General features: G+C 41.0%; 1 protein-coding gene across 1 annotated transcript; it reads right to left on the bottom strand.

The window, feature by feature from the left end:
* Window positions 1–590: 590 nt before the first annotated feature.
* On the bottom strand, window positions 591–26292 carry LOC120526331 (mannose-binding protein C-like). Its single transcript, XM_039749479.1, has 4 exons — window positions 26098–26292; window positions 25816–25999; window positions 12697–12780; window positions 591–1289 (listed from the first exon to the last, which is right to left on the bottom strand). Exons 2-4 carry the CDS (start codon window positions 25982–25984, stop codon window positions 913–915), a joined length of 630 nt encoding a protein of 209 aa, XP_039605413.1. The 5' UTR covers window positions 25985–25999; window positions 26098–26292; the 3' UTR covers window positions 591–912.
* Window positions 26293–27806: the final 1514 nt, after the last annotated feature.

Raw genomic sequence — 27806 nt, 5'->3', positions numbered from 1 at the left:
GGGGTGCTCTAACGCCCCTAGGGCTCACAAGTGATAAAATTTTGTTTTGCTACTCTTGTTTGTTTTTCTGGTTTTTTGTGGTCACCGTCATTTTGTTAATGCAATGCTACTTATTGCTAGGCATGTGAATCGCACACGGTGTAAAGTCAAGCTCAAGTTATTTCAAATTCAATCTCCAAATCGAAACTGTGTGAAACCAAAGAAACTCTTTCACTTAAAAAATGCATATCCATCCATCTTCCAACCCGCTGAATCCAAACACAGGGTCACGGGGGTCCACTGGAGCCAATCCCAGCCAACACAGGGCAGGAACCAATCCCGGGCAGGGTGCCAACCCACCACAGGACACACACAAACACTCACGCACCAAGTACACACTAAGGCCAATTTAGGATCACCAATCCACCTAACCTGCATGTCTTTGGACTGTGGGAGGAAACTGGAGTGCCCGGAGGAAACTCCACGCAGGGAGGACCCGGGAAGTGAACCCTGATCTCCTAACTGCGAGGCAGCAGCGCTACCACTGCGCCACCGTGCCGCCAAAAATGCATATTGAATAGTAAAAATAAAAAAATAAGGATTTATTTTGGTTACGATAAAGAATTTATTAACAAATTTGAACTTGTTTTTACCCAAAGGATAAAGTTTAACAATCTCTACTTTGGTGTTTCACCTCTGCTTCTGTTGAACGATTCTCTTGATTTGTCCTTTAATCGGCTGCTTTTGTTTTCATGGCCGTCTCGCTAAAACAAAACTTGTTGAAAAATTTTTAAAAAATAAAGAGCAGCCATAGCTCTGTGTGAAATAAGACATTGAATACTCATGACACGCTGTACAGAGAGTGTGCTGAACAAATATCTGAAAAAACGTGCAGACATCTTATGTCTACATCTGACTTCCTTCCATCCCATTTTACCGAAACTGACAAATTATGGTATTACTCTCACTACATGTAATGTCATTCCAAGTCCCATCAAATGTTATTACAGAACAGTCCTCATTCCCATAGAAATTATTGGGCTCCCCTGACTTCCATTTTGTGAATTTCACGCGATTCCCACTGACGTCTTCAAACCTGCCTTCTGTCACTCTATCGTTCAGGCCGAGGTATGCGGCCCCAGAAGAATTCACGAGCTTCATTAAGGCCGCGTTCTCTCCTTCATTTGCTGGCATTGCAATTTCTCCACTGGCTTCCTTGCAGAGCTTCACTCCCTCATCAAAGGTTAGTTTGTCATTTTTGGTGCCAAATCTCTTTTGACCGTGTTTGCTCCAGTAGATAAACTGCATACCTGTGAAAATATTAAATGTTACAATTACACAGCTGAATGCAAATGTATTCATTTGTAAAAGTCAAGCCACACTCGGCTCAATTTAGAGGTCACTGACAAAAAAAAGAAAATTAAACAGAAAGGCACACGAGGAGGGCACCAACCTGAAATACAATGAAACACACTTCTGATTGGTTTGAAATTTCTTCTTTTGCTGGTCAATCTTTCAAAATTTCAATTAATGATGCTTGATTGTCCTTCTGATTTGTCCCCCTAAGCAGTTTCAAGCCATTCATTTTAATGAAGAGTGATTGTCCTTTCAGGTTTGTGTAAAACAAGCGGCTCGCATCATCATATAATTCCGGGTTAATACAGGAAGAGCTCAGCAGACCAGTGACTTTACATTTTGCGCTTTGGGGGACTTTCGCATTTATAGCACTCATATAATGGCCTGACCTGCCATTTTGCGGATTGGCAAAAATTTTCTAAAAACTGATGGCAGTGGTGGGAAACACTGATTTAAAGGATAAATTTGGTATTTTTGAAGTCAGTTATTTTTTCTATCGTCGGCCAAGGGGAGGACAGGACTTGAAAGAAATACTGTATATACTCATACTTCATTGTACAGTATAATTCCTGGTATTTTATAGTGTCAGTCGTAAAAGTCGAATGTGGAAAACACACGCTATTGGTACAAGGGTTTATGATATGCTAATGCCCACCTGAGAGAGTAACCACGGAGCACACAGCCTTTTTTCTATGTGGGTGCGGCAATGCACTGTAGCAGCGTGTGCTCCTAACCTTTCTCTCTCTCTCTCTCTATTGTGCCTACGTGACCACGCGGTAATACCCGGAAAATTCTGAAGCGACGTTTGCACTGTTTTGTGTTTTTTGTATCTCACACCCTCAAACACCTTAATCGTAAGAACATCCCTTATCTACGATGGAGCGCTCGATCAGAAGAAAATATGAAGCTGGTTTTAAATTAAACGACACTGAAGTAGTGAAAGAAATTGGTAACTGCGCTGCCGCAACAAAATTTGATGTGTCTGAGAAACTAATGTGAGATTGGAGTAGTGTTTTCCTCTAGGGGGCGTTAGCTCCCTGGTTGGAGTAAGTTCTTTTTTTATTGCTGCGTTTTAACACTAGTATTACCAGAGCCTACGAAAAAACTCGTAATTCCGTCCCACCTTAAATTGCTTCTTAAATCCCTTCACACCTCTCTGCCAGCGTCCTTTGTCTTCTATATGTGCTGATAAAGAGAAGCTTGGAGCAGCCGGCTATTCCATCCCCCAACCAATTTAGAACGTGAACAAACTTCTCTCAGCTCATGCCTTGATTGAGTATCTGGGAGTGAAGTGGAGTTTTAGAGTGGAAATAATAGATCGTTATTTGGAACACACGCATTTCATGTCTGTTCTGTTTCTACAGTAATCTGTGTCAACACATTGTTAAAACAGAAACGTTGTTTATATTCTAGTAGTAGATGACAAAATGTAGGCATAAACTATATAATTTATGAAGCCTGAAGTCCAAATATCAAAGAAACATTTTCACAAAAATAACACAACAATTGCGCTTTTATTCAAAAATATAACTGCAGAAACAAAAAGCCGCCTTAACATGCGACATCGACAGCAGTTTATTGTAACTGCCTCTGTGGTGCAATAGAATCATTTCTTGCCTTGGAATCAAAAGGTTGCGAGTTCGATCCTGCACCCCTCCATTTTGAGAAGTAAACTGCTCTTAGTCTTACTATTTTAGAATAAAAGCATACATTTGATTTCAGTCTGTAACAGCCGGTGCAATTTATGATCCTTGTAAAGGTTAGCTTTTTTTTTTTTTAATTCACTTTTCATTCACTCAGTTGCGTTCAGAATCAATCCATACAACCCCATCTGACACGGCTGTTTTCACATAAAGACGCGCTATAGCTCTGCAGTGTACCACGATGCATACTAACGCCACCCCCCTGCAAAAACCGGGTTCTGACACACAAATGCTGGCGAAGCTGCCTTCTTCGTATGTCACCGTCACTTGCTTTCCTTTTTATTCAGTTTTATTGAGTGTTCCTGCCAGTCCCCGCATGTTGCTGTATGCTGTTTCTTTTGTACTCCAGGACATGCAGAGGAGAAAATGGTAAAGAGCAGTAACTTCGGCACTATATGCAATCATCAGACACTCCCCATCTGCCCGTTGTTTTGTTATAATTTTACACCAACTTATGTTCCTGTGTTTGAGCCACGAAAAGTGCACGCAGACACTTCATTTCGCAAACAAAACAAGTGCACTTTTATTCAAGACTACCGGTATAACCGAAGAAAAAATAAAGCAAGTTACAGTAGGTGAATGATACGACAGCATGCATGGTTCAATGCTAAGAAGTGCTGATTTCCATTCCGTGCTATATAAAATCATCACATTCAAATATTAACAGTTCCCACACAACCACGGACCATCCTTCCTAGATTTACGACATGTGTACTTGTTGCAGTGCACACAACTCTCTGTGCTATGGTTTCTATTACACTGAATGAGCACCTGACACTGTACTTTCTTCCCTGGGGGAAGGTCCCGCATCAGAGAATTTCCAGTTCCTGCATAAATTCACACCCAATCTGACGCTGTTCGTTTTCAAATAATATTGCATTAGTGCGATGATATTTTCACATATATTGTCTCTTTCTTTAAGGTGTGTAATAGAAACCACACCATAGGGAGAAGTGTGTACATTGCTTCTTACAGGAAAAGGCGATGGAAAAAGTGCACTTGAATAAAAGTGCACTTTTGTTATACTTTTACACCAATATATGTTCCTCAAGGCGCTATATAACATGACATTCTGTTTGCCGTCTTAATTGTTTCTTAACACTGTCTGGCAGTTGATAGTGTCAAGTCTGCTACAACAGCAACATTTATTTATATAGCAAATTTTCATACAAAAAATGTAGCTCAAAGTGCTTTACATGATGAAGAAAAAGAGAAAGAAATTAAAATAAGACAACACTAATTAACATAGAATAAGAGTAAGGTCCGATGGCCAGGGAGGAAAGAAAAAAAAACAAAAAAAAAAACAAATCTGCAGGGATTCCAGGCCACGAGACTGCCAAGCCCCCTCGGGACATTCTACCTAACATAAATGATCAGTCCTTATTGTATTTAGGGTTCTCATGGAAGGACATAATGATGATAGTCATGTGGACTTCTGGCCTTTTATCCATCAAAGTAGGAACATCTCGGTGTTTTGATTAGGTACAGAAAACCGAGAAAGAACAGAGATTAGGGATTAGTACGGATTTTGGAACCAACATGAAAAGTAATGATAATCAATTGAATATACAGAGCATCAGGAGTAAACTAAAATGAAGTTATGAGAAAGCCATGTTAAAGTAATGTGTTTTTAGCAGTTTTATAAAGCGCTCCACTGTATTAGCCTGGTGAATTCCTATTGGCAGGCTATTCCAGATTTTGGATGCATAACAGCAGAAGGCCGCCCGCCTCACCACTTCTTTTAAGCTTAGCTCTTGGAATTCTAAGCAGACACTCATTTGAAGATCTAAGGTTAATATTTGGAATATAAGATGTCAGACACTCTGATATATAAGATGGAGCAGATTATTTAAGGCTTTGTAAACCATAAGCAGAATTTTAAAGTCAATTCTGAAAGACACAGGTAACCAGTGCAGTGACATCAAACTTGGAGAAATGTGTTCAGATTTTCTTTTCCTAGTTAGGATTCTAGCAGCTGCATTCTGCACTCATTGCAAACGATTTATGACTTTTTTGGGTGGTCCTAAGATGAGTGCGTTACAGTAATCTATTTGACTGAAAACAAAGCAAGAGGTCTAACTTTTGTTATATTTCTTAAGTGAAAAAATGCTGTCCTAGTGATCTGATTAATATGCGATTTAAAATTCAGGTCACAGTCAACAACTACCCCTAAATTCTTTTTGTCCGTCTTGACTTTGTCTCCTAATGCATCAAGTTTATTTCTAATAACCTCATTATATCAATTATTGCCAATCACTAAAATTTCTGTTTTTTCTTTATTTAGCTTGAAAAAATTACTACTCATCCATTAAGAAACACAAGTAAGACATTGTGTTAGTGAAACAACAGAGTCTGGGTCATCAGGTGGTATTGATAAGTACAGCTGCATGTCATCAGCATAGCTGTGGTAGCTCACATTGTGCCCCGAGATAATCTGACCTAACGGAAGCATGTAGATTGAAAAGAGCAGCGGACCCAGGATAGAGCCTCGTGGAACACCATATCGGATATCATGTGTCTTTGAGATGTGATTACCACAACTAACAAAGAATTTTCTCCCTGCCAGATAGGATCCAAACCAATTTAAGTCCCTGCCAGAGAGGCCCACCCATTGACTAAGGTGGTTTCTAAGAATATTGTGGTCAATGGTGTCAAATGCGGCACTCAGATCAAGGAGGATGAGAACAGATACCCGGCCTCTGTCTGCATTTACCCGCAAGTCATTTACTACTTTAACGTGTGCAGTTTCTGTGCTGTGATTTGTTCTTAAACCCGACTGAAACTTATCAAGAATAGCAGGTTTATTGAGGTGGTCATTTAATTGTATAATGACTGCCTTCTCCAGAATTTTACTTAAGAAAGGCAGGTTAGAAATGGGTCTAAAATTTTCAAAAGCAGAGGGGTCAAGATTATTTTTCTTGAGTAGGGGTTTAACTACAGCAGTCTTAAGACAGTCTGGGAAGACCCCCGTATCTAATGACGAATAAACTATGTCAAGAATATTGTCAATTAGCACGCCCGATACTTCTATGAAAAACCTTGTTGGTATTGGGTCAAGGACGCAGGTGGAGGGTCTCAGGTGAGAGATTATTCTATGTAAATCAGGTAAATCTATCCTGGTTAAAGAATTAAATTTTCTTAAAATGGAATACCGGGGTTTAAGAGGATCAGTATTCGGGGATGTACTATGTTATTTCTGAGATCATTCATTTTTTGATTGAAAAATACAGCAATAGCCTCACAGGTTTCACTAGAAGTATTTTGGAGGCATTCCTTTGAGTTATCTGGTTTAGCAGACGATCAATCCTAGAGAATAAGACTCTGGGATTGCTAGCATTATTATTAATAATTCTAGAGAAATAGCAGCGCCTCTCAAGACGGACAGTGTTATTGTATTCTGTTATTTTCACCTTCAGTATTTCATAGATGTTAGTTAGTTTAGTTTTTCTCCATTTACGCTCAGCTCTCCGGCATGTTCTCTTTAAATCAGACACTCTTTGTGTCTTCCATGGTATAACAATGCTAGAACATTTTTTAACTGTCTTTTCTGGTGTGACTATGTCAACAGCTGCTCTCACCTTATATTAAATCTTTCCACCTTACTATTTACATTATCCTCGCTATTGTAGTTGGCACTATAAACGGACTGATTGCTTAGAATGTTTGTAAGTTTTAAAGCTGCTGATGAGTCAAAGAGGCGTTTTTTAACTATATGCTGCTCGTGAATGTTTTCTATCATTATTTCTATATTAAATAGTAAAAAAAAAAAAAGGTCTGATAGACCAATATCAATGACCTGCTTCACATCAACTTTTAGTCCTTTGGTAATCACTAAGTCTAACGTATGACATGATTTATGTGTAGGCTGGCTAATGAGCATCTCAAATCAAAAGAGTCCAGGAGGTTCATGAATTCTTTTACTTTTTGGTTACACTGATTATCGATATGAAAGTTAAAGTCGCCGACTATTAAGAGTGTGTCATAGTTCGTAATTATAATTGACACCAAGTCTGAGAATTCCTCAAAGAAAGACGCATTGCATTTAGGAGGTCAATACACGGATAATACTAGAAACTGAGAAATTACACGAATAACAACAGCAAGAAACTCAAAGGACTTGAATTTACCAAAACTGACATGTTTACACTTTAACCGGCTTGAATAAATGTTTGCTAGACCGCCGCCTCTCTTTCCTTGGCGATCCGCATGAGTAAAGCTGTAATTCGGAGGCGCAGATTTGATTAAAGCAGCCGCACCATCTGAGCTAAGCCACGTTTCACTTAGTGCAATAAAATCAATTTTCCTATCACTAATAAGATCACTGATGAAAAACTACGACTCCTAAATCCTTCTAATAAGGTGGACTTTTGATATTCAGACCTCACATTGTGTATTCAAACCTCCCATTTGTACTCTACTTCCTACGCATGATTCTTTACATTTACTGACATTAAATTTCACCCTCTAGAAATCTGCCCAAGCCTGTATGCATCCAAGTCCCTCTGTGATGATTCAATGAATTCGAGAACTTCATGCACCTCCACCACCCACCCCTACAGTGTGAGCACTATTTTTCATATTATTTGCTTATTATTCTGAGATATCCTGTATTTATTCAACTCGAGAGGGACTGCTACAGTATATGTAAGCACATATAAACATGGCCAGCAAGAAGGGGGGTTCGAAAGAATCGAAAACTAAAGCTACATCCAAGCTGCGATCAGCAAGCCCCAGTTCAAGATACGGCCTATCAGAGACAGACCTGGATCAGATGGGCGAAAGCACAGACTCCTCGGGACCACGGTCCGCTACATCATCGCCGGCTGAGAGCGAAAAGGGGAGCGAAGGTGCGATCGTGAGTGCAGATGTGGATAGCTCGCCGATTGGAGAAGATTACCTAAAACTGGAAAGGGCCAGGAAGTCCGCGGCTTCAGTTACGCAGTTACGCGGGACTGGAGCAGTGGGGGCACCGGCTTCAGCAAAGTCTGCTGCTTCATCTACGGTACAAGAAGGCACAATTGATCTGAATTGAAAGTGTTGCTCGCTGAGCTCACGCAAGATATAAAGAAAAGCGAGAAGGCTAATGAGAAAGCAACGGCAAAGGCACTTGAGAGACTGAAACAGGAATTGAAACAGGAGATGAAACAGGCCAATGAATGGCTGCGTCAAAAGATGCAACTTGAACTTCGACAGGTGCTGGGTAAAATTGAAGAGCGCACTCAGAAAAACTTGGTTAAACTGAGCACGCTTGCTGATCAATTGGAGCATCTTAAGGAGACATTCACGAATCGGATCGAAATGGCGAACATTTAGCTGCCAGTGCCGAGGAAAGAGCAGTAAATGTCAGTTCGAATGTAAAAACTCGGAGAAAACTTGGAGACAGACTGGCTGCTTTAGAAGATGGGAGTAGAAGGTATAATGTCAGAATTGAAGGTCTGCCGAGAATCGAGAAAGTTCAAACCCTGTGAAATTCGCAGCTGAACTTTTTTCTAAAATAATCGGGGCGACTTTAAAGCAGAATCTGAGATAGCAGCGGCTTACAGCGCACGCGATCAAACACCGTCAGACCCGACCAAGATCTTTTATAGTTCGTTTTGAACGATTATCATTTAAGCTAGAGGTGATGGCACTCCTCAGAAACAAGGAAGATATTATATATGAAAATAACCACATTCGTATCTTCCCTGACTTCTCTCCTGGAACAGCTATTAAACGCAGCCTTCTATAATATTAAACAGCGTTACGGCAAGCCAGTGTCAAATACAGCCTCCTGTATCCGCAAAACTGAAAGTGGAATGGCAGGGTCATTCTATGTCTTCATTAGCAAGGAAGATGCAGAAAATGAATTAAGAAAGCTGATCCCGGGACTATTCTGATACATAATAGTGAGTCATGGTGGTAAATGATAAAGCTAGGATTAATAATCTACTGTCTGATCTATTGTTTTAAAATACGGGTTTTTATCAGCATATATTCTCATATATTTTATTATTACTTAGTATTACTAGGCGCTATATGTTTATGTTTTATTGTGCTTAATTACTTTTCCTCCTTTTTTTTTCTTTTTTCTTTTCTAATTATTTCATGTGTACCCTAAACAGACTGTTCAATATCATACCCTTGGTTTAGTGTTATTGCTATTACTGCATTAAGACTTGTTATGCTTATTTTGGACACATCTTTAACACCATCACCTGGGTTTATTATCTGGGGGTATCATCTTAATGTACTAAAATTGCTGAAGACTATATATATATATCTTAAGTGCAAAATTTTTTTTTTTTTTCTCTTTTAAAGACTATATTGGTAACAGATATCTCTATCTTTTAACCTAAAGCGCCACTGCATGGGGCTTGTTGTGCTTTGGACGTGCTCTGTCTCTGGGTATGTCAGAGGACTGGGACTGCGTGAAGTGGGTTTTAGCCTCACTTGGGGAGGCAAAAAGGGAGGGTGGGGGGTTAAGGGGGGAAGAGAAAGAGAGCAGGCTTGATCTATACCTAATCTATCATCTCAATCTTTATAATTATAACTATCAACGTAATAATAAGCTGCATGGCAACAACTCTTGGGGAAATAGGAAATTAAGACCTAAACTATTTCACTTCCAGTTAAGACTATAAAATGACATCAAAAACTCAGAATCAGTGTCTCCATGATGGGACAGTTAACTTCGTAAGCTGGAATGTTAAAGGCCTGAATCACGAATTAAAGAGAAAGAAAGTACTTTCTCACCTAACAGGTCTAAATGCTAAAATAGTATTTTTACAGGAAACCCACTTACTAAGCAAGGATCAGTTCCGCTGCAAAAGACTGGACTGGCCAAATGTTCCATTCTAGTTTTACAAAGAAAACTAGAGGGTGGGAATTCTCATACATAGAACAGTACCATTTGTAGCATCAGATGTAGTATTGGATCCTGAAGGGAGATATGTGATGGTCATGGGAGACTTATCTAACTGTAAAATGATTTTGATAAATGTTTATGCACCTAATGTTGATGATAAGGAATTTATACAAAATTTATTTGCATCCATTCCCAATCTGAACACTCATAAAGTTATAATGGCTGGGGACTTTAATTGTGTTTAAATCCACTTTTAGATAAGACTTCCTCCACAGGGGGAATGCAACTAACACCGCAAAGATAATTACAAAGTTTATAACTGATCACAACTTATCAGATCCCTGGAGGTTTTTAAACCCAAATTCAAGAACATATTCTTTCTACTCACCAGTACATCATTGCTACTCAAGGATTGATTACTTCTTTATAGACAATAACTTCTTGCCTAAGATTAAATCTTGTAAATACGATGCTATTGTTATTTCAGACCATGCTCCAATGATCTTGGAGCTGAAATTACTAAGCCCCATACACTCACCCGCAGATGGCCTCAACCCGCTTCTATTAGCTGACGAGAATTGTACTGAATTTATATCCAAACAAATCAAATTCTTTCTAGAGACAAATACATCCCCTGAGATCTCTGCAGGAATACTCTGGGAAACTCTTAAGGCCTTCTTAAGAGGACAGATTATCTCATATCTTTCCCACAGAAATAAATCCGAAGCGAAGAAAGTAGCAGAGATAAAAAGCGAAATTACTAAAATAGATGAAGAACATGCCAGACTACCAAGCGAGACTCTACATAAGAGGAGGCAGGCTCTACATTCAGAATTAAACCTCTTGACAACTAAAGAAACTGAACAACTAATTTACAAATCCAGACATCATTATTATGAACATGGAGAGAAAGCTAATAAGCTTTTAGCTCAACAAATTCACAAGCAAGATGCATAACGCAATCTCGTAATCACTAACACGAACGGAGATAAAATCATCGAACACAAAAATATAATGCACACTTTCAGAGACTACTATAAATCCCTATATACTACTGAGTTTAAAGAAGACAATATACAATCTAATGCATTTCTGGATACATTACAGATACCACAAATTGACGCTTTTAGTGTGGAGGAACTTGATAAACCTCTGGCATTATCAGAATTACTAGATGCTATAAAGTCACTCCAAGGTGGAAAAGCAGCAGGCCCTGACGGCTACCCTGCAGAGTTTTACAAGAAATTCTCCGCTCAGCTAGCTCCCTCCTATTAGCAACATTTACAGAAGCCAGAGATAACCAATTCTTCCACAAACCTTTCGCCAAGCACTAATCACTGTCTTTCCAAAACAAAATAAGGACTTATTACAATGTGCATCATACAGACCAATTTCACTTCTGAATAACGACGTTAAAATACTCTCTAAAATCATAGCTAGAAGGATGGAGAAAGTGCTCCCTCGTAATATCACAAGACCAAACTGGATTTATTAGGGGCCGACACTTATCTTCAAATCTTGACGCCTGTTTAATGTAATATACTCACCAACTAAATCAAACACCCCAGAAATATTATTATCATTGGATGCAGAAAAGCATTCGACATGATTGAATGGAAATACCTTTTACTATTTGGAGAAGTTTGGGTTTGGCCCAACATTTGTGCATGGATTAAATTACTGTATACTAACCCAGAAGCTTCAGTTTGCATTAATAACATTTGCTCAGACTACTTTAAACTAGAACGTGGCACAAGACAAGGATGCCCTTGTCACCGCTGCTGTTTGCATTGCCATTGAACCACTGGCAATACATTGTCGAAATACTGATCAGATAAAGGGGATTAGCAGAGAAGGACTGGAACAGAAAATCTCATTATATGCAGATGATATGGTACTGTATATATCGGACCCAGAAAATTCTGTGCCTGCAGTCTTAGCAGCACTCACAGAATTTCAAAAGCTCTCTGGTCTCAGAATTAATCTGAATAAAAGTGTACTCTTTCCAGTGAATTCTCAAGCATATAATATTAGATTAGACACCCTAACTTTTATCATTGCAGATCAGTTTAAATACCTCGGGGTAAACATCACAAGTAAACATAAAGCTCTTTATCAACAAAATTTCGTCGTCTGCATGGAAAAAATTAAACAGGACTTGCATAGATGGTCAACCGTTCATCTCACACTAGCTGGAAGAATTAACACTGTTAAGATGAATATTCTTCCTAAGCTCCTTTTTTATTTCAAAACATTCCAATATACATTAATAAATCATTCTTTAAGCAATTAGATTCAACAATAACCTCATTTATTTGGAATTCAAAACATCCATGCATCAAAAGAACGACCCTACAAAGACAAAAGGCTTAAAGTGGAGAAAGACAAACAAATTGTGATTGCATTTACTACACTCTTGGCACGCAGACTTATTCTGATAAACTGAAAGAATCCAAACTCTCCTCTTTTAAGTCAGTGGGAAACCGATGTGTTATATTATTTGAAATTGGAAAAAATGAAATACTCAGTTAGAGGATCCGTACAGACTTTTTTCAAAACATGGCAGGATCTAATCAGTAATATTTTAAAATAAGTTTATAAAGCAAAGAGAATTTATTAACTTAGGTATGTTTACAAGCCTTAAATCTTACACCGTTTGGCTTGCTCTCTCTCTCAGGGGTGGGGATCGATCTGTTCTTAAAATAATTCTTTTTTTTGTAAAAACTTGATTGCTATGTATGGATTGTAATAAAATTAATAAAATTAAAAATTAAAAAAAAAAAAAAAGTGAGCAGATGGAGGTGACACACTTACGTTTTTCAAGATTGGAAATCGTGGTCTTCAAAGCTTGAATTTCTAGTTCCAGTTGTACAATGCGGCGCATGTCAGCTGGCTCTCCTGAAATGAAAAAAGTGACATGCTTACCCGGGGGGCAACGCAGACAAGAAGGCAGGTGTATATACTTGACTGGGGTCACGAAGAATGATTGTCAGTGCAAGAAGAAATTGCTCGAAATACGGCCATTAATTGTGAATAGAAACATGTGGAGCATCCCGAGTCTAACAATTATATTGTAGGTGAGCCTCCATTGCTGTTGCCTTTGGAGATGAACACGTCATTAAACAACAGTAAGCCCCTCTGAGGTCTGTTACATTCTACTCTTGTTCTCATAGTGATTTATCTCCCCAGCGTTTACTTCTGAGCGACAGACATGCAGACAAGTTCAGGGGATTTACCAAAAGAATAGTCAGACAAGTGTTATGAGCCAGGTGGGAAAACATGGCCAGTGCTATGGGAAACAAGAGATAAACCTGAAAGGGTGTTGAGTAACACATTGTTTGGAGGCAGGAGAAGACACAAACCTAGAGGAATACACGAAAAAACAATTGTGATGGTCATGAAAGCTAAAAGGCCAGAAAATGAAGTGATACCCAAGACATGGAGATAATCCAGAAATGCACTGGGTTTGTGATGTCCATCCAAAAGCAGCTCAAAGGCAATGCTTGATGAAAGAAATTAAAAACTTTAGCCATATTGACTCAAGGAGAAGGAAGAGTTGCCTTTGTGATGCAGGGTGTTGAAGAAATCAGAGTAGTGTACGGACAGGCAATGTGTTTCCGCCTCTGCTCCTCATTTATTGGTGAAGAGCCCTGTCTTCCAGAAGGGAGAACCTGTTTGAACATCACCTGCCATCAACCAGTGTGGCAAAATGTTGGGGCCCTTCCCATTTACTCAAAAAAAGGGTTTTAAAACAAAAATGACAAGCACTCGATGCTAATGGTCACAGCATTATTGTTTGCTTTTAATTTTATCTCTGAACCTTTGTTATGTGCCTTGTCTCTTGTAGGTTGTTCTCTGAGAGGTGGTACCACCTGCCCATCACCACCAGGGACTGCCCTCACCTCTGTATGATGAGGATTTCCCACAGTTCCTGGTAGTTCGTTCTGAATGCGCTATGGAGTCGGTGAGTGTTTATCATCTCTTTTGCTTGTTCTTATTGCATTTTTGACTTAATGTTCTGTTGTGGGGCGGCAGTTAGGAGACCTGTTTTTGGTAGGTCAGACTCTGGTATTCAGAGGCACTGTTGTTTTCTTTTGAAGACTTACTCTGGTATTGAAGGGGCAATGGCTCTGCCTTTGGGGCCCAGAATTTAACATTGAGGTTTTAGCCCCTTTTGACAAGTTATCACTCGATCTTTGCTGACAGTGACTGTGACACTAAATGCAGAGCTTCTACTTTTGGTGGCTCAGACTCGGGTATTAAGGGGCACGGGCTCTTTATCTAAGGAGCCAGACAATGGTACTATGAGGTACTGGCTATGCCAATTTAAGATTTGGTTCTGGTATTGAAGGCACTAGCTTTGTCTTCGGCACAGTGACTCAGTGGGTAACGCTGCTGTCTCGGAGTTTGGAGACCTGGGTTTGCTTCCCGGGTCCTCCCTGCGTGGAGTTTCCATGTTCTCCCCGTGTCTGTGTGGATTTCCTCCTGGTGCACCGGTTTCCTCCTACAGTCCAAAAACATGCAGGTTAGGTGCATTGGCGATTCTAAATTGTCCCTAGTGTGTGTGTGTGGGTGTGTGCATGTCCTGCTGTGGGCTGGCACCCTATCCGGGGTTTGTTTCCTGCCTTGCACCCTGTGTTGGCTGGGATTGGCTCCAGCAGACCCCCGTGATCCTGTAGTTAGGATGTAGCAGGTTGGATAATGGATGGATAGATACTTTATTAATCCCAAGGGGAAATTCCCATATTCCAGCAGCAGCATACTGATAAAAAACAATATTAAATTAAAGAGTGATAACAATGCAGGTAAAACAGACAATAATTTTGTATAATATTAATGTTTAACCCCGGTGGAATTGAAGAGTCGCATAGTGTGGGGTCTCCTCAGTGTGTCAGTGGAGCAGGACGGTGACTGCAGTCTGTCGCTGAAGCTGCTCTTCTGTCTGGAGATGATCCTGTTCAGTGGATGCAGTGGATTCTCCATGATTGACAGGAGTCTGCTCAGCGCCCGTCGCTCTGCCACAGATAGTAGCACTGTCCAGCTCCATGCCTACAATAGAGCTTGCCTTCCTCACCAGTTTGTCCAGGCGTGAGGCGTCACTTCTTCTTTGTGCTGCATCCCCAGCACGCCACAACTGTCTGACAGAACACCTGCAGCATCTTATTGCAGATGTTAAAGGATGCCAGCCTTCTAAGGAAGTATAGTCGGCTCTGTCCTCTCTTGCACAGAGCATCAGTGTTGGCAGTCCAGTCCAATTTATCATCCAGCTGCACTCCCAGGTATTTATAGGTCTGTACCCTCTGCACACAGTCACCTCTGATGATCACGGGGTTCATGAGGGGCCTGGTTCTTCTAAAATCCACCACCAGCTCCTTGGTTTTGCTGGTGTTCAGTTGTAGGTGGTTTGAGTCGCACCATTTAACAAAGTCTGATTAGGTTCCTATACTCCTCCTCCTTCCCACTCCTGATGCAGCCCACGATAGCAGTGTCGTCAGTGAACTTTTGCACGTGGCAGGACTCCAAGTTGTATTGGAAGTCCGATGTATATTGGCTGAACAGGACCGGAGAAAGTCCAGTCCCCTGCAGTGCTCCTGTGTTGCTGAACACAATGTCAGACCTGCAGTTCCCGAGACGCACATACTGAGGTCTGTCTGTAAGATAGTCCACGATCCATGCCACCAGGTATGAGTCTACTCCCATCTCAGTCAGCTTGTCCCTAAGGAGCAGAGGTTGGATGGTGTTGAAGGCACTAGAGAGGTCCAAAAACAGAATTCTTACAGCATCACTACCTCTGTCCAAGTGGGAGAGGGATTGGTGTAGCACAGGGGTCCTCAATCACGGTCCTGGAGAGCCGCAGTGGCTGCAGGTTTTTGCTCCAACCCAGTTGCTTAATAAAAAGCACTTATTGCTAAAGTAACACTTCTGCTTCACTTTAGTGATTTTGAGCCCTTATTGCTTAATTTTGTCTTAAACAGCTATTTTAATTGCTCCTTATTATCAATAACATGCAAATGACAAGAGAGAGCAGCATTTCTCCATTTAGCTTATTTACATTTACACCTGTGTGTATTTATCTGCACTATTGGGTTTAATTAAATACTTGGAAGAAAAATGAAGAGAAAAAAGTGAAGGACTGAGAATTACTCATCCACTTTAGCCTTCAAATCATTTGCATGATAGAAAGGGAAAGAAAATCTAGGATATGAGAAAGACCTGACATAGCAGAGTTAATTTAATTTCATAGCTTGTTAGTGCTTTATTGGCAAGAATTGCTTTCTAATTAAGCAACCAGGTCAGAACAAAAACCTGCAGCCACTGCGGCTCTCCAGGACTGGGATTGAGGACCCCTGGTGTAGCATATAGATTATGGCATCCTCCGCTCCCACCTTCTCCTGGTATGCGAACTGCAGAGGGTTGAGGGCGTGGCGGACCTGTGGCCTCAGGTGGTGAAGCAGCAGCCGCTCCATGGTTTTCATCAGATGTGACGTCAGAGCGACAGGCCGGAGGTCGTTCAGCTCACCAGGACATGATACCTTTGAGACTGGGGTGATACAAGATGTTTTTAAAAGCCTCGGGACTCTCCCCTGTTCCAGGCTGAGATTGAAGATGCGCTGTAGAGGACTCCCCAGCTCCAATGCACAGGCCTTCAGCAATCGTGGTGATACACCATCTGGACCCGCTGCTTTGCTGGCACGCTCGTGGCAGCATCCATCAATCTGCTCTGGACACAAACCCTGAGCCAATCAGACGGGTGTGGTGGGGTCTGGGTGGGGTTAGGGACAGATTGGAACCCACCAATCAGAGGAAAGGGGCGGGGACATCACATCATCAGTCATCTTTGATTGATATTTTGACAGATGTACCCTGACTTAATACTACTTACCAGGACTACTCGATATTCCAATAATTTGGTGTATTTGAGACCACAATACTCTTAATGGGTAATTGAGGCAAACCAAATAGCAAGCAATAAGAACAGGAAGGTAAACTTCACTGCATTCTTGTCATGAGAGAAAGGTGATGGCCTGAAATGAAGTTTAAAAATTAGGGTTAGGGTTGAGTGAAATTAAGAAAAGAAAGTGAGAAGGTAAAATGAAGAGAAAGTGAAGGCATGAATTGAACACTAAAAGATGAGTGCATGGAATGAGAAAAGTTTGACGGCCTGACATTAAAAATGCAAAATGTGTACTGAAGAATTCACATTAAAAATCCAGAATGCGAAATGAAAACTGAAAAGTGATGGACCAGGAGGAGAACCCAAGTGCTCTCGAATGGTAGGCGCCAGTCCACCACTGTTGGGGGTTTTGAAAGCCTGAATTTAAGAATAAAATCTGAGCATGTGGGACTGACACTAGAGCGTGCACTTGAAATCGTCATTAACAGTTGACTGTAGCATTCAATGGAGATTAAAAAACTCTCAGCGTTAAATGAAGTTTAAAAAATGACATCTTGGAATCAACATGCTCTTCGGCTGGATGATCTTGGAGTAGGTCTATGTTTTTGGGAACATGGCTTAACTCTTCTTTAGAGCATTAGAACAATCTGTACGAGAACAGGCCATTCAGCCCAACAAAGCCCACCAGTCCTGTCCACTTATTTCTTCCAAAAAAAACATCAAGTCGAGTTCTGAAAGTCCCTAACGTCTTACTGTCCACCACACTACTTGGTTCGCTTATTCAGTGTCTATAGTTCTTTGTGTAAAGAAAAACTTCCTAATGTTTGTGAGAAATTTTCCCTTCACAAGTTTCCAGCTGTGTCCCCGTGTTCTTGATGAACTCATTTTAAAGTCACCATCTCGATCCACTGGACTAATACCATTCATAATGTTAAACACTTCACTCAGATCTCCTCTTACTCTTCTTTTTCTTAAACTGTAAAGGCTCAGCTCTTTTAATCTTTCCTCATAACTCTTCCCCCGTAGCACTATAATCAGGTGAGTCACTCTTCTCTTGTCTTTTTCTAGTGTTGCTATGTCCTTTTTGTAGCCTGGCGCTAATTCAGCACACAACCCCAGGAGGAGAGCTGTGCAGAAACTGAAATCGACAGGGAAGCCAGTCATCATCATTATCACCTATAAATACGCACTCTCTTCTGATTCTTTCATTTGCTATGTCTTCTAACAATGCTAAAGCAGCCATGGTAGTTGGAATAGTTTAGCCATTCCATGCAATATTATATTGTTACAGAATGATTATGATCAAGTGAATCAAATTTGTGAACGATATGCAATTAGTTTCGGTGTATTTGATAAATCCTGCTTCATTGATGCAAATATGAAAAAGAAAGGTAAAATGACACAGAAACAGTAGCACTGCTTTGATGATGGGTGCCGCCAGTTTGCAAAACTGAGTAGAAAGGTGTGTATGTAAGGTAGGGGGGCTACCGTGTAAATGTGTGTGGCTTTATGCCAACTTTAGTTTTTATACATCTCAAAGCGTGCAAGGTAATGGGTGTATGCACTATTAATTAACTGAGGCCCCTGGTTGGGATTGCTTTTCTACCTCAGGGCTTTGGAAGGCTGCAGTGAACAAGTCAACAATAAATTCTTCATCATATTAAAGTGGGATTGAGGAGAAGGTGAGGCCATTTCTCCAAAACAGTTGAAGTTGAACCTTTCAGCATGATCAGGATCCAAAACACAATAGCACATCCAAGAAGGAATGGCTCAAGAAGAACAAATGGAAGGTTATGGACTGGCCCAGTCAAAGCAATCCCATTGAAATGTTATGGGGGGATTTGAAAGGAGCAGGACATGCAAGAAAACCCAAAGGCATCTTGCAAATGAAGGACTATGGAGGAGTGCTCGAAAATATCACTGAGTTAATGTCAGAGACAGATGGGTAGTTAAAAAAAACACATATTATAAGTAAAGGGGCAATACCAGCTTCTGAGGTGGACTTACCTTTTCTCTGCAGAACATTACATCTTATTGACATTTTGTTGCGAAAATGTTTGAAAAGGCCACTTTTCCTTGTGTTTTTATACAAGTATATCATCTTTACCTGTAGGCACTGCTTGCATAGAAGATCTACTCTTTGCCTGCTTGGATATGTTGAAAAAGTCAACAATTTCCATGGGGTGTACTTACTTTCTCACAAGTGTAAATTTGTTATGTGGTGTTCAATACTACTTATTTTATGATATTTTTCACATCTCTCCTCTGATCTTTGCTTCAAGTTTTCCCTCTTCCTCGATTTGGTTAACACTAGAATTACCAGAGTCTACGAAAAAACTTGTAGATCCGTCCCACCTTAAATCGCTTCTTAAAACCATTCTCACCTCTCCGCCAGCCTCCTTTGTCCTGTAAATGTGCCGATAAAAACAAACTGCAAGCAGCCAGCTATTCCATTCCCCCCACTGACTTAGAACATGTACAAACTTCTCCGAGCTCATGCCTCGATTATCTGGGAGTGAAGTGGAGTTTTAGAGTGGAAATAATAGATTGTTATTTGGAACACACGCATTTCATGTGTGTTCCGTTTCTACAGTAATGTGTGTAAACACAATGTTAAAACAGAAACTTTTTCATATTTTAGTAATAAATGTTACAAAATGTAGACATAAACTATAAAATGTGTGAAGCCTGACAGCCAAAGATCAACTAAACACTTTCATAAAAGATTCAAGAGTTTTACAGAAGTTTCCGTGGCGTAGTGGTAAGCTTTCGTTACTTAGCGCCAATACAACTTGGAGTCCTGCGACGTGCAAAAGTTCACTGATGACACTGCTATCATGAGCTGCATCAGGAGTGGGCAGGAGGAGGAGAATAGGAACCTAATCAAGGACTTTGTTAAATGGTGCGACTCAAACCAACTACAACTGAACACCAGCAAAACCAAGGAGCTGGTGGTGGATTTTAGGAGGACCAGGCCCCTCATGGACCCTGTGATCATCAGAGGTGACTGTGTGCAGAGGGTACAGACCTATAAATACCTGGGAGTGCAGCTGGATGATAAATTGGACTGGACTGCCAATACTGATGCTCTGTGCAAGAGAGAACAGAACCGACTATACTTCCTTAGAAGGCTGGTGTCTTTCAACATCTGCTATAAGAAGTTGCAGATGTTCTATCAGACGGTTGTGTCGAGCGCCCTCTTCTACGCGGTGGTGTGCTGGGGAGGCAGCATAAAGAAGAGGGACGCCTTGTTGTGTATTATCACAGTAAAAACAGCACGTAGTCTTCTTTATCACAATCCTCTTTTTAATGCTCAACTCCAACCCAACACTCTACGATCCTCTCCACCCTTCTCCCCCACTCCTCCATGCCTACTGCCCTCTACTGCACACAGCAGGAACACCACATATTCCCCCTTTAGTAAATAAAGCTTGTAACAAATTACATTTTGTAAACTAACAGAACTTGAACTAAATCATCCCAATCAGCACACAAGATTTTTACATTGAGAAAACATATGAAAATGCATTCTGCATTCCTCTGAAACCAACTATTATTGTCATTTACATCTGATAATCATTTGCCCATACAGGTGGTGTTCTAACTCTTTCACTCCGTCTAACAGTTTCAGACTGGGTAAGTCTGTGTGGCATAACAGAAACAGATAGATGCCTTTCATCATTTTCCTCTTCGTGGTCTGAACGAACAGAAGCAAGATGAAACGCATTCCATATACCTCCATCCGACAACTCATAGGTATACTGTCCTTTCTTTCTCAATACTTGAAGTGGTTTAGTAAACTTAGATCTTCCTTTCTTCTGTATTCCAGGTTTTTTTACACGCACAAATGATCCAGGCTGAAAATCAACTTCCCTGGCCCCTCGCTTTAGATCTGTGTAAATTTTACTTTTGTCCTGTTTTTGTCGTACTGCATCCATAATACCTTTCATCTGTGTCTCTGGCTTTATATTTTCTTTCAACACTGTAATATGTAACTTTGTATGCATCTGTCTACCATGAAGTAGCTCTGAAGGAGACATCTTGGTTGTTGCATGGCGAGTTGCTCGATAGTTAAGTAAATACTCAGAAACAAATGCTTTCCAAGGTTTTCCTTCAAGGCTTGCGGTTAGTATCGTTTCTTTGAGACTTCTGTTGAATCTCTCAATTTCACCATTTGCCTGGGGATAGTATAATGATGATTTTCTGTGGGTTATATTCCTCTCTCTCAGGAAGGTTTCAAATTCGAGAGACAAACTGAGGCCATTATCTGAAATCAGTTCCCTTGGATAACCTTCTCTGCTGAAAACTGATGTGAGGAACGTAATGACAGTAGCAGAGGTTACTTGAGAAGTAAAAGCCACTTCTGGCCATTTGCTGTAATAATCTATCAGAGTAATTGCAAAACGACAGTCCAGTGCTCCATCTGCAAATGGCCCTACAATATCTATTGCAAGTTTCTCCCATGCAAAGTTAGGAAAAGGTACTGGCTGAAGTGGAGGAGTGTACAATTGCTGTTTTGTCATGGAGTTGACAGGTTACACATGAACGAATTGTCACTTCCACCAGGGCATCCATTCCAGGCCACCAAAACAGATCTCTCAATCTTTGTTTGGTTCTGACGATACCTTGATGACTCTCATGTGCAATATGTACCAGTTTATCCTGTAAGTTCAAAGGCACCAACAAGCGGTGAGATCCGCGGATGATATAGCCATCCATTAAAGACAATTCATGCCTCACTCTGTAATACGCTCGAATATTTGGATCTAGATTTTTTTCCGATTTTGGCCATTTCTTTTGTAAAAGCTCTTTCAGCTTAATATGTACTGGACATTTAAGACAGGCATTTTTAAATTCTTCGAGTAATAATAGAAGGCAATGCCTTTATAAGTGCAACCACCTCAACGTCCTCATCAAGTATTTTATCTGTGCTAGGTAAAGGTAGTCGCGACAAGCAATCAGCTGTAATATTCTCTGAACCTGGTTTGTACTGAATGGTGTAATTGAAATTTAGAAGTCTGGCTGACCATCTAGCTATGCGCATTCCCGCTCTTCCTAGTCCTTTACTTGTCAGTAATGTCGTCAGTGGGCTATGATCTGTCCGTAAAGTAAAGTGACGTCCCCTCAGATCGTTCTCCACTTTTCTGTAGCCCATACGCATGCCAGAGCCTCTTTCTCTACTGTTGAGTATTTCCGTTCTGTTTCGCTGAGTGTTCTGGATGCAAATGATACAGTTCTCTCCTTATTATCTGAGTGAATCTGTGAAAGGACTGCACCTAAGCCATAGTCTGAAGCATCTGTAGTGACCACAGTAGGTAATATAGGGTCAAACAGGGTTAGTGCTGGGCTATTTACAATTAATTGTTTGACAATATCAAAACTGTGTTGAGCTGCATCAGACCACGTAAGCACTGAAGTTCCACGCAGTAATGCTCTCAATGGTTCAACCACTGATGCGTAATTAGGTATAAATTTAGCATACCAAGAAGTGAGACCCAAAAGGAACGTAATGCCTGTAGGTCAGAGGGTGCAGGGGCTTGCGTAACTGCTTTGACATGTTCTGGATCTGGTTTTAAGCCTTCTTGAGAAATTATATGACCTAAGAATGACAATTTGTTCTGTCTAAACTGACATTTTGAAAAATTCAGTTTTAATCCTGCTGCATTAATGTGGTGCAAGACAGCTTTAAGGTGTTTTTCATGAAGGTCAGGAGTTGACCCATACACAATAATATCATCCAAATAACACTGTACACCTTGCTGATTTCTTAAAATTGATGCCATCATCCTCTGAAAACAAGCAGGTGCCGAAGCAAGTCCATAAGGAACACGTTTGAAGCGGAATAAACCGTCATGGGTGATAAATGTAGTGATATCTCGGCTGTCCTCATGAAGAAGTACTTGATGATAGGCACTTTGAAGGTCCAGTGTTGAAAATACCTTTGCATCTCTTAGTTCTGCAAATATTTCTTCCATAATTGGTAATGGGTAACTATCAATTACAACTGCTTTGTTAGGTTCATGCAGATCAACACACAAATGAATCCCTCCTGTTTTCTTTAAGGTTACTACAATTGGCGAAACCCATTCAGATGACTCCACTTTTTCAATAACATCTTGTTCAACTAGCTTTTTTAACTCCTCTGAAACAGCATCTCTTATTGAGAAAGGTAATCGTCGCAATTTCTGTTGGACAGGCTTCACCTCTGATCATATTTTTTATTTTGTGCACAAAGTCTTTTGCACAACCCAGATCACTGTTGTTGACTGATGGTGTGAGTGCTGACACTGGTTGCACTGTGGTAAAGGGCAATGTAGTAATATAGCCATCCAGTAATTGCAATTTAAGTGCAGCAAATAGATCTCTACCCAGTATAGATGTTCCTGCCTGTACTATATAAAACTCTGCATCAACACTGTTGGACTGATATGTTACAGTCACAGGCAGGCATCCCAGAACAGGAATTTGTTCTTTAAGGTAACTAACCAGTCGCAGTTTAGGAGCTGTAAGTGATTCCTTTGAAATAAGTAGCATAAACTGCTTCAGGTAAAATCGAAACAGCTGAACCAGTATCAAGCATCAAGCTAATTGGAATCACTTCTCTATTTGATACAGTAGTGATGGAGACAGTGCACAGGATCTTATCTGAGGTATTAATATTGTTTTCTACATGCAGCACCGTAACTTCAGGAGTTGTTACTTCATGGACATCTGTATATCTTGCACTGCGACAAACCTTCGCAAAATGACCATGCTTTTTACATTTACGGCACTCTGCATCTTTAGCAGGACACCCCGCATGATTCGCTGTGTGTTGCGCTGATCCACACCTAAAACACGTCTTTTTCTGCATGTCAGTTAACTGTCTGGTCAGTTGTGCTGGCGCTCTACGTCTTACTATACTGCTTTTGTGCAGCGGCGTTTTGTCCACTTTTTGCGTTGTAAGAACAGCGTGCACACTAGCAGCAGCCCCTTGGCTAAGTGTTTTGGCCTCAGCCATGGCGTATTCAATCTGACTTGCAATTGTAATTGTTTTCGACAAAGTTAAATCCGACTCCAGAAGTAGACTTTCTCTGATACGAGAAGAACTAGTCTTTTCCAAAACCTGATCCCGTATCATTTCATCCGTCAGTTCTCCAAACCCACAAGTAACCACCAGTTCTCGTAAAGCTGCAACATATTGCTCGATTGACTCGCCAGCCCTTTGGCTGCGCTGGCGGAACTTGTAACGCTCAGTGACAGCATTAACTTTCGGCACAAAAAACTTTTTTAGAACCGCTACCGCAGTGTTGTATGTATTGTCTTCAGATGGTAATGTGTAAAAAATACGTTGTCCTTCTGCTCCGAGACAATGAATAAGCAAAGCACGTTTTCTCGCGTCGGGTAGATCGACCTGATTAGCGGCAAGCATGTAATTCTCAAAAATGCGTAGCCAAGCAGTAAAAGTAACTGTAGGCTCACCCGGGTGAGGAAGGAAAGGTGCTGGCTGCTGCAGGGATAGTAAAGACATCCTCGTCGCCAATATGTTGTGTATTATCACAGTAAAAACAGCACGTAGTCTTCTTTATCACAATCCTCTTTTTAATGCTCAACTCCAACCCAACACTCTACGATCCTCTCCACCCTTCTCCCCCACTCCTCCATGCCTACTGCCCTCTACTGCACACAGCAAGAACACCACACGCCTCACGCCTGGACAAACTGGTGAGGAAGGCAGGCTCTATTGTAGGCACAGAGCTGGACAGTTTGACATCCATGGCAGAGCGACAGGCACTGAGCAGACTCTTGTCAATCATGGAGAATCCACTGCATCCACTGAACAGGATCATCTCTAGACAGAGGAGAAGCTTCAGTGACAGACTGCTGTCACCATCCTGCTCCACTCTATGCGACTCTTCAATTCCACCCGGGGAAGTAAACGTTAACATTATACAAGATTACAGACTGTTATACCTGCCTAGCACTCTCCACCTTGCATTTTCTAACTGGCACTGTGTTTTTATCACTCTTTAATTAATATTGTTTATATCATTATGCTGCTGATTAATAAAGTATCTATCTATCTATCTATCTATCTATCTATCTATCTATCTATCTATCTATCTATCTATCTATCTATCCATCCACCCATCCATCCACCCATCCATCCTCTGCATCTTGTTCTGTTACACCCATCACCTGCATGGCCTCTCTCACCACATCCATAAATCTTCTCTTAGGCCTTCCTCTTCCCTGGCAGCTCTATCCTTAGCACCCTTCACCCAATATACCCAGCATCTCTCCTCTGCACATGTCCAAACCAATGCAATCTCGCCTCTCTGAATTTGTCTCCCAACCGTCCAACCTGAGGTGACCCTCTAATGTCCTCATTTCTAATCCTGTCCATCCTTGTCACACCCAATGCCAATCTTAACATCTTTAACTCTGCCACCTCCATCTCTGTCTCCTGCTTTCTGGTCAGTGCCACTGTCTCCAGCCCTTATAACATAGCTGGTCTCACTACCATCCTGTAGACCTTCCCTTTCACTCTTGCTGATATCTGCCTGCCACAAATTACTCCTGACCCTCTTCTCCACCCACTCCACCCTGCCTGCACTCTCTTCTTCACCTCTCTTCTACAATCCCCATTACTCTGTACTGTTGACCCCAAGTTTGTAAACTCATCCACCTTCGCCAACTCTACTCCCTGCTTCTTCACAATTCCACTGACCTCCCTCTCATTCACACACATGTATTCTGTCGTCCTACTGACCTTCATTCTTCTCCTCTCTAGAGCAGATCTTCACCTCTCCAGGATCTCCTCAACCAGCTCCCTACTATCACTACAGATCACAATGTCATCAGCAAACATCACAGTCCACAGGGATGCCTGTCTAATCTCATCTGTCAACCTGTCCATCACCGTTCCCACTGTTCGTAACTAGAAGAACAAAATGTCCAAGGCTGTACAATTCATACAGTAATTAGCTATTGGTTAGAGTTTAGGTCGCTCTGTGCCCACACCAACACACACACACGCGCGCGCACTGCTCACAAACCTGTGTCTCCCTTCTCTCCTTTCGGGCCAGGTGGCCCAGGATATCCTTCTCTTCCATTCCTTCCTGGCGTATCCATACAGAAGGTCGTCTTTGTGGGCTCCTCGGCTAGACAAGACCAGATGACCGTGATGAGAATGGCTGATGTCAGGACGAGGCTGTGCAGCTGCATTTTTGGAGATCAGTACTGGAACAAAAAGAAAAGTGTGTTAGACTTCTCCTGAAGTGGAGTGCAAGGCTTTTTTATTTGAGTTACAGCAATGGTGAAGTATAAGAGAGACCAACCCAGTAGTTCAAAGTCAGAATTCTTTACTTCTGCAGAAGAGAGGCTCCTACAACTCGTCACTTCTTCAGAGAGCTGGCCGATGAGACAGGAGATGTCATATGCCTATGATACAACAAACCAAGATAGCTAAACTAAGGAGTTACTAGGTGTTTGTGCAACAGGATTGGTTAATAATGACTAAAATATTGTGTTGCTAACTACACTGAGGTGAAGTAGGCAGGATTTTAGAAAGCATTTCATCTTCCCAACCCCCCAAAAACCAGTACTTCCTTCTCTCTTCAGCAGTTTCCTGAATGGTGTTTGCTGGTTCAGCAGTTTCTATTCCTAACCTTCAACGTATCTGGTAGTGTCTAAAAAAAACTGACTTTAATACTTTCAGGAACCTTAGCAAGTGAGATTTTCTAGTAATATCATTAGACTTGGAAACATTAATAAAGGTTACATTCAGTATTTGTCAACTCAACATTAGTTCTTCAGAAACATTAGAACATTAAAACAATCTGGACGAGAAGAGGCCATTCAGTCCTTAGTTCTTTGACAATAACATCAAGTTGAGTTTAGATGATTCCTAAATGTCTACTGTCTACCACACTACTGGGTAGCTTATTCCATGTATTCCAGTTTTCTCTTCAAGGTTTTTACATACAATGTCCTCAGTTGCTAGAAAAATTACTACTGCCGGGTGGCTGGTGATCAGTTTGCGGCCATCATTAGCAACATGAACATTAGAACAACTGAGACGAGAACAGGCCATTCAGCCCAACAAAAGCTTTCCAGACATGACCACGTATCTCCTCCAAAATAACATTGTCACAAGCCACCTACAGGAGTAGGTAACCTGCTAGTAGTTTGTGAACGACCAGGACTGGGAGTTGATACCATCAGAGTCAAAACCAAAGAATGACAGCATGAAGAAAAAAGTAAAACAGTAGTTTATTGTTTCAAACCATTGGCAAGTAACGTTCTGGGGCAGTAATATATAAAGTGTCCATACTCACACATAAAAAAGTTTTACAAATAAAAAATAGATAAATAAAATAACTCATAAACCTCTGCACCACAAACGTCAAAAAAAAAAAAAAAACCAACAAAATAAAAAAATCAAAATATGGCCTTATCTTCGAGGAAACTTTCACTTTCTATGAAAAAAAAACCTGCCTGACCATTAACTACAAAAATAAGGCTCTGAAGCAGTCTTAAATATTTAGATAGATAGATAGATAGATAGATAGATAGATAGATAGATAGATAGATAGATAGATACTTTATTAATCCCAAGGGGAAATTCACATAATCCAGGAGCAGTATACTGATACAAAAAAACAATATTAAATTAAAGAGTAATAAAAATGCATGTAAAAGCAGACAATAACTTTGAATAATGTTAGCGTTTACCCCCCCGGGTGGAATTGAAGAGTCACATAGTGTGGGGTCTCCTCAGTCTGTCAGTGAGCAGGATGGTGACAGCAGTCTGTCGCTGAAGCTGCTCCTCTGTCTGGAGATGATCCTGTTCAGTGGATGCAGTGGATTCTCCATGACTGACAGGAGTCTGCTCAGCGCCCTTCGCTCTGCCACGGATGTCAAACTGTCCAGCTCTGTGCCTACAACAGAGCCTGCCTTCCTCACCAGTTTGTCCAGGCGTGAGGCATCCCTCTTCTTTATGCTGCCTCCCCAGCATACCACCACATAGAAGAGGGCACTCGACACA

This window comes from Polypterus senegalus, chromosome 3 (assembly GCF_016835505.1).
Source record: "Polypterus senegalus isolate Bchr_013 chromosome 3, ASM1683550v1, whole genome shotgun sequence".
In the NCBI taxonomy this organism is placed as follows: Eukaryota; Metazoa; Chordata; class Cladistia; order Polypteriformes; family Polypteridae; genus Polypterus; species Polypterus senegalus.
This window is presented reverse-complemented; position numbering and strand designations above follow the sequence as displayed.